We start from the raw sequence: 8,615 nt of genomic DNA on the forward strand, positions 1-8,615 counted from the left end.
AAAACCATGATAAAATGAAACCACTGTTTTACTATTTAAGAAAATGCTTTATAAAATACTTCGAGAGCCAGCAATGCCAAATTCATCACCATATGAGGAAGGTTTTACATTACGTCAAACCAATCACAGCATGTTTTTCCACTTCTACAGCTGCCAGGGTTCAAATGTTCTGCTTAGCAGAAACCAGGGTAAGAGTATTTACCACACTGCAATTAAAGGGTGAGGATGTGAGTCATCAGTTTCTGTATTTCCTACATTTAATTTTTTTGTCAGCCGCAGTGCATAAAATATGCACTCATAAACAGGATTCCTTTTGCAATAGGTCTGTGAATAAAAATGCATAAATATTACAAATGAGTAATATTTTAGATGGTTTATTTGGATTCCATCTCTTGAATACAATGTGTTTGTGTGTGATATTACCTGCCCTCCAGATTCAATGCTAACAGAATTTCTGCTGATCTCCAGGGGTAGAGCAACACACAAGTCTACAGTCAGACACGCCCACCACCTCCGTTTGTAACACATCCCTTCAAACCACAGTCTGAGAGAACGGCCCATCCATACTTGGCCAGCAGAGAAAACTATACAAAAAGACAAAGATAGAATTTGTTTTAAAAGTATTTATGGTGGCTCAGTGGGTAGCACTGTCACCTCACAGTGACAGCCCCACAGCTATCATATCACTTCTGAAGACATGAATTTAACCACTGGAATCTTATTGATTTATTTAATGCTGCCTTTATGTGCTTTTTGGAGTTTCAAAGTTCTGGCAACCATTCACTTGCATTGTATGAACCCACAGAGCTAAATATTCTACTAAAAATGATTTTGCATTCAGACACAAACAAACATAAATAAATGTTGAGGCTCAAACGTTTGTTTTGAGTTTTGTTCTGGAACAGGAACTGAGACTCGTTTCTCCCGCGACCTCTTTATGCAGACAAAATCAGTCGAAAACAGATCACATTCTATAAACTTTATCGCTCGATTCTGGTACTAGTTCTATTCGAATGATCAGTTTGGGTAGTATATATTAATAATACGTGTCATATATAAATTCATAAATATAAATTAAATGGGTCTCTTTAGCATCAGGGTTTAGACCAACGCGAATGATCTACTGTCACTCTTAAGTAATGTCTGAGAGCAGATTGCTCTTTTGACTTTTATCATCCCTTTAGGAAGTGTAAGATCTTATAAGATTCATTTGTAGTGTGTTACGGTAAATATTTAGTTTCACGAGAAATATGTATTTGCATCTAATATTTTTGTGAAACAAAAAAAAAAGTCCTCAATTATGGTAAATCCTGAAAAAGTGGATGATTTGTTAGATGTGGTGTTATTGTAATAGCGTCATATGAAATAGTTGCTATTCAATAGATTGTTTGCAGCAAACATTCACACTGAAAATTGCTGTGTGTGAATAGGCCTTGAAGGTACACTCAGTCATTTTTTCCTCATTAAATAAATACATTAAATGAATAATAACCATGACCACTCACACACGAGATGAAGACTCCAGTCATATGTGTAGCCTAACTTTATAAAAGCATTTTATTCATCATAGAGAGGGTCTCCTCAAGGGGACATCCATGTTAGAATCACATTACCAGCCAAATACTACTTATTAATCTAACTAACGGAGCTGTTTTTGGACTAATCGTGACTAACTGTGAATAGTACATTTCTACAATGCCATAGTTAACTGAAAACTATTGTGTTTGAATGATGCTGCATCCAGGCCAGTCAGTGTAGGCAACACTTCAAAAATGATATACTAAAAACAATTGCTGAGTACACCTTTAAGTCAATTCTCATCCATTTTATCATCAACTAGTTTGATCAAGTAAAAGCCAGCCGCTTAGTTTCAAGATTGAATGTCAGATAAGATGGTGTTGTTATAGCTCCCTCCAGTTAACAGACACGGACACAAGGCGTTCTTTTTTTACGGACATTTATTTGTCAGATCATATCATCCTCGATGCCATCAAACATGCCGTGAGAACTCCAGGGGAGTGAAACAAACAGGTAACTTCTCTTCCGTGTGTCCCTTGATGAACTTACAAATGTAATGACATTACCAAAAAACTTAACTAGCCGCAGTTAGCTCTGTACACGTTATGACATTCTCCGATGCTACGATGCTGATGCAACATTAATAATCGTCCGAATCAAACAAACCTCAGAACAATAGTTCCGCTATATAAGCCTACATAAACAAGTCAGCTTGTACATGTATTTCAAAGTAAAAGAAATGCAGATAAATATAAGTATATATATGATATATTTAAACGTGGTTACTTACTAAATTAAAACTATTATTTTATGGAACTTAAATTATGCAACTGTTTCTGCTGGCAGTTACAGTTGTCATGGTGCTGTGCGCATTTGCAATTTAGTAGTAGGGATCTACATTATGCCTCATCTAATGTTTGTGTTAGGGAGGACATATGTTCTTTGGAGGCATGGTGAACTGTCTGACATTTCCGTGTGGGTTGTAAGAGCATAGGTCTTATATGTCATGAGTCCAGTGAGGGTATAGTGATGTGTGTCTACTTATGCAGTAAAATGTCTCCCCTAATGGAGATTAAACAGGAAAGGTCACATCCTCTGCTCTTTGACATTACCTGTTTAAAAAAAAAAAACGAGTCCACACACTCGAGACCTAACTGCAATTGCACTAGTAGGTTCACATAATGTTAGTCTAATAAATGTATTAATAAAGTCAATACTACACAGAAAAAGATTAACTGAAAACCAAACGATTTGCTTCCAGACAGACAGACACACAGATGTGTATGTGTACAAACTCAATGTTTGTACTCTTGCTCTGAGGAGCATGATGGCATTTGTTTGCCTTTATGTTACACACCACTAGGATCTTAGCCAGCTTTTGTAGAACCTGAACATGCCGCCACCTGTAGCATCCTTGTGCCAAGGTGGTCATGCACCCAGCCAACATGTGCTGCAGATTTGCTCTTGGGCCTCGCAGAGGGGACAACTCTCCTCTTTACCGTACCACAGAGACAAATTTCCAAGGCTTGGAAGAGTGTCAGGTGGATCTTATTAGAAAACTTAGCCTGGCCTGGGGTATCTTCCACAGGTCAGCCCATCCTAAAACTCTATTTGATGTATCCTCCCATACTGTCCAGCGGCCTTGCTCCTGCTGGCTGACTGCTCGAGTCACATACCCTTCCTCTTCCATCATAGATACTTCTATCACTACCATAACTTTCCTCTGTTTTTTTAGCGACTGCTGACCACAGTTTCGGAGACATCCCTAATCCAATTCCTGCTCTTGCTGATTGGGTTGAGCACGTAATTGACTGCATTAACTTTCAGTCTTACCAAAGCACAATATGTTGTTTGTGTGGAGAATGTTGGTGCTCTGGGGTTATTGTGTGGATTGCCATGACTACCATCTGATACCATGATTTAATATTCATAACATGGAGCTCCCTCATTCACGGCTGACATGATAAGCTCATGAGACGTAGTAGTACAATGTATAATTCATCTCAAAATGGGATTTCTGACCTGAAATGTCTCCAAAAAAGCAGTCTTACTTTTCCGCCATTAATAAACAGAGATTTAAATCTAAGCATCCATGATACTTTTCTTGGTATTTCACCAGCCTATAAAGGTCTTTTCAACATTTAAAATAATTGTATTTCAAGAAGCATTTATAATTTTTTTGCATGCAAGAATGCAAACAGCCAACATGTTCACAGTTCAACTTATTAATGTTCCCCATACAATGTTGTACCATGTGTAATATAGTTGCCAACTTCAAAATCTTGGCTGTGCAACCTTAATATTGCAGTAGCTCTTTTCCTTACAGGTGCACTCAGGAGCACTTTTTATGCATGTCATTTTGGACACTGATACAAAGCCGCCTGGCAGTGGCGGAGCTAAAGGGCTTCAGTCCATGGTGGCCACGGCCACCCCATTGGCCACCCCACACGCAATTGCCGTTTTTGAGCATAAGACTTAACATGTACTGCCCAAAAATTTCTGTGCCTCCACAGACTGATCGCTCCACCCCTGTCACCTGGATGTAGCATTATTACAATGCAAAAGTTTTCAGATATAGATGTCATTGTAGAAATTCACCATTCACAGTCAGCCATGATTCATTTAATTTATGAGTTAACATCAAGGTTACTGAGATTAAGCAAGTGTTCAGCTGGTCACGTGACCAACATGGCAGCCCCGATGAGGAGACCCTCTTTATGTAGAATAAAACAGCTTTAATAAGGAGTCTTAAAAAGTACTATATGTTTCTTTAGAAGTAACACTTTTTGAATGAGGAAAGAATTACCTTTAAGGTACTGGTAGTTCCATTGTTATGGTTGTGTTAGATTTGATCTTTTTGTTTATTTTGTTCTTTGTAATTTAATGTCCTGAGAAATTTGATCTTCACCTTTTCTTCTAGGTGATCAGCAACAAAAGAAATCTACCTTAAGCCCTTTTTGAAGAGAGAACAATAAAGCAATTGCTTAAGGTACCCAATTTAGGGACTCTACGCTTTTACTAGAATTTTGGAAGAATTTATGAGGATTGTCAAAACACAGTTTTTAAAGTGACTGAAAGCAATACTCTCTGAATTACTCTACTTCTTTTATGGACAACATTACTTAATGTATAAATGACAAACTGCATGAGGTATTGCATGTTCATGTTCTGCAAATTCATACTGCTGTCATGACGAATATTGATACATTATTGTAAAACAATGTTGTACTGTTTAGTGAGCTGATCCCTTAATTTTTTTAATAATGTCCTTTTTTCAAGTGCACACGCAATTATGAGATGCTGGAGCATTTTGTGCGCTTCGGGATGGGGTCTCCATCAAGGGTTTCGCCGTCAGAACGGGTTCAGGGTGTCCCCTTCTATGAGGTGTGATTTGTGCACTTACTTTGCAAACTAAGCAATCATCGTGTCGATCGTCACGTACATTGCCGTGACCAATGACGTGTGATAACGTACGTGTGGATAAGCGCGTGGATAACGTACGCGTGGATAAGCGCGTGGATAACGTACGCGTGGATAACGTACGCGTGGATAAGCGCGTGGATAACGCATGCGTGGATAAGCGCCTGGATTAATACTTAGGCAAATATCTATTATCTTCACTATTGTACCTTTTTAATTTGGGATGTAATCATAACACACACGTTTTCATGTTTTTTGTGGGTTGTACAACAGTGTAGACACTATTAGTAATCAGTATAATTAGTATATTTATATGTAGGCCTACGCAAGATTTATAGTAGAACTGCAAAAACTGTTATCTTACTTAAGGCTGCCAGTTAGTAAAAGGTAAATCAATTAATTCAAATTTGCAGTTGATATTTGACAGATTTTACTGCAGCCTACAGCAATTTTATAAAACTATACATTTAGTAAGGCTAACACTTACCAAAATTGTTCTATTACTTCTTTTCAACTAAAAAATAAGTATACTTTCAGTCTACATTTTATATACTTCTCAAAAATATACTTTATGTACCTCTCAGAAATATACTTAAAATTACATTAGGTATAGGCCCTACTTGATTTATACTGAGAGAAAAGTCCAAGTATATTTGGCCTGCACTTGTACGCAATCTTTTGATCAAGATACTTAAAAGTAGTATTCAAAGCTTGGCTGGTAGTGGGTTAACTCTTTTGATCGAGTTGCCTATTTTATATATTTATATATGTTAACGAAAAACTATGTTAAAAAATTATATATATATATATATAATTTTTTTACATAGTTTTTCGTATACAGTCTTATAATTTCTATAATTATATATATTTTATAATTATAACTTATAACGTATGAAAATATTGATTAAAATATTGATATAAAACTGTCACAGTGTCTGGTTTGTGTTTCCCCGGGTGTCCACTAGAGGTCTCTTCCCCATACTGTCACCATTCACTCTGGAACTGCATTCCCCACAATCCTTGTCTGTACCAATCACTGTTCATTGCACTCAGCTGTTCCCCGTCATCTTTGTACCCAGCTGTTCCCTGTTATTCATTGTTAGTATCTGTGTATTTATACCCTGTCTGTTCAGTCATTGTCACGGAGTCCTTGTTATATGTCACACCACTTCTGAGTTCTGTTTCTAGCTTGTTTTAGTTCTTGTGTTTGGTTTGATTATTTGGATTTTGACCCCTGCCTGGAAGACTACGATTTTGGATTACCCCATTAAAAACTACTGCTATTGGATTACTGTTTCCTGTGTGTGTTATGTGACAAAAACAGATAATTTTCTAATTCTGCGTTTCTGAATTTCTGTGTAGGCTAGTCCATTGCTAGTGTACATAGGAATTTACTTTAATTCTACTTTAATCTTTCCTGCCATTGACTAAATTTTCCAGACGTTTATCCACACGTACGTTATCCAGACGTTTATCCACACGTTTATCCACACGTACGTTATCCAGATGTTGATCCACACGTACGTTATCCAGACGTTTATCCACACGTTTACCCACGCGTACGTTATTCAGACGCAAAGTAAATACAAACCTTTTTCAGCTACGTCGTCGCCACGCCGCCGCGGACTTTGAGCGCAGCTCCAACACGTGACCGTGACGTGTGACGTCTCAAATCTTACATCTGACGCCTGAATACTATGGGATTTTGGCCAGACGGCTCGCGAGCGTATACACGTTAGTTCACCTCTCAGTTTGCTTAGCGATCGCCAAAAAGTGCATAAATCACACCTCATACCCTTCGATTGTCTCGCCGCTAAAATACGGGAGTCGACGTCGTCATTTCGACCAAAATAGGGGACGTCACGGTCAATACGGTACAGTTGGCAACATGTGCAAACATATTAGGTCATCTGGGTATTCTTTGCGTACGGAAATTTCAAATAGGCTACTATGCAAATGTACATGCATAAATTGTGCACTGGGTGCTTGTAAAGTGTGCACTGCAACACAGAAACCCACGCCTCGTGTCACTCGCATTTCTATTGGCTACAGCAGAGTTGTAAGTAGGGCGCATTCAGGTAATATAAAGGCAGCGTCCCTACCTTTTCTAAACATGTCTGATCTCGAGCCGATAAGCACGTTATCCAGAGTATTATGTTGACTTTTCCTATTAAATCTTTGCTCATCTAAAAGTGAACCGTTTTCATTCCAGATGCGTTGCATTGAATTGGAACGCGCGTAATTACTCCACATCTTTAAATAAATTTGGTCAGAGCCATTGAACAGCTCAAAGGATGTCTCTGATGGTTCAGGAGCAACAGACGGTGCGCTTTGTGTTTTTGGGAGCCGCAGGGGTCGGGAAAACCGCCCTGATCACCCGCTTCTTGCAGGATCGCTTCGACTCTAAATACACGCGCACCGTGGAGGAGCTTCACGCGCTCGAGTACGACTCTGACGGTGAGAGGATGCGCATTGAGATCTTGGACACGAGCGGTAGTTATGCCTTTCCAGCGATGCGCGCTCTGTGCATCCGCACTGGGGACGCGTTTGCGCTTGTGTACGCAGCCGACGAACCGAACTCCCTGGATGAGGTCCAGCGACTCCGTGAGGAGATTCTGGAGGTAAAAGGGGAGAAGTTTACAGGCATCACGGTGATAGAAAATAAAGCGGACCTGAGCAGCCGGTGTCGCCAGGCCACTGCACAAGCGATGCGGACGGTGGAGGAGGATTGGGGCGCGGGGTTCGTGGAGACGTCCGCGTGCACCGGCGACAATGTTACTGGGGTATTTCGGGACTTGCTTCAACACCTGAAGTTACCGAGCCACGTCAGCCCGGCACTTCGTAGACGGAGGCAAACAATGACAAGAGAAAGCGCAGGGGCGCGGAAAAAGCCTCCTATGAAGAAAAACAATAGCTGCATCTTGTCTTAATGGTATTTTGAGTTACATTACTTTATAGCTGTGCATCATAGTGATGCTTGACGGACTTGGATCAATCTATGGACTCCATGTATAAATCAAATCTTGGACATTGACAAAGTAGGCTATTGTCTCAATGGCTCTGATGCTTTATTGTAATCATTTATTTGGTTCCTTTGCATATTCATTGTTTGATCTCTCTAAGTGAGAGCAAGAAAGACACTAAGTATATCAGATGAATAATGCTGCAGAAATGGTGGTCCTTTTTATGACTGAATAAATGGAATTTATGTTTACCAATCAATGTGTGTTCTAGCTTGTTCCATAAAAGGAAATATGACCTGCTTTGTTATGCAAAGCATCGGCTATTTGTATAAGATTCAGTGTGTGGTATCCTATATTACTTCATAAATATAACCTGGTACTGATTACAAATTTTTATCAATAATCTAATCTTTTATATTACACTTTTTAGGTAATCTAATCTAATTGCATGATTGGATGAAAAAAAATCTCATTTAATTTTTATTACCAGTTTACACTTCTTTACAAATTTCATTAAACATTTGGGACATTTTTAGTAAAATGTTTTGCATCTGATTTGACTTTTCTGAAAGTCAAGACTGATTGGTAATGTGATCCATATGTACTCACATTATCAATAAAAGTAACAGTAATCTGAAATAACTAACTATAACTAATGCATTCTAATTGCAATACTTGATTGTTGTAATCTGATTACATAATCCAGATTATATG

The 8,615-nt window shown here is 38.7% G+C and overlaps 1 protein-coding gene across 1 annotated transcript; it reads left to right on the top strand.

Moving 5' to 3' along the window:
- Window positions 1–5,203: 5,203 nt before the first annotated feature.
- On the top strand, window positions 5,204–8,150 carry LOC127651171 (GTP-binding protein Rhes-like). The gene has a single exon (XM_052136879.1). It carries the CDS (start codon window positions 7,233–7,235, stop codon window positions 7,866–7,868), a length of 636 nt encoding a protein of 211 aa, XP_051992839.1. The 5' UTR covers window positions 5,204–7,232; the 3' UTR covers window positions 7,869–8,150.
- Window positions 8,151–8,615: the final 465 nt, after the last annotated feature.

Source organism: Xyrauchen texanus, chromosome 11, assembly GCF_025860055.1.
Source record: "Xyrauchen texanus isolate HMW12.3.18 chromosome 11, RBS_HiC_50CHRs, whole genome shotgun sequence".
Taxonomy (NCBI): domain Eukaryota; kingdom Metazoa; phylum Chordata; class Actinopteri; order Cypriniformes; family Catostomidae; genus Xyrauchen; species Xyrauchen texanus.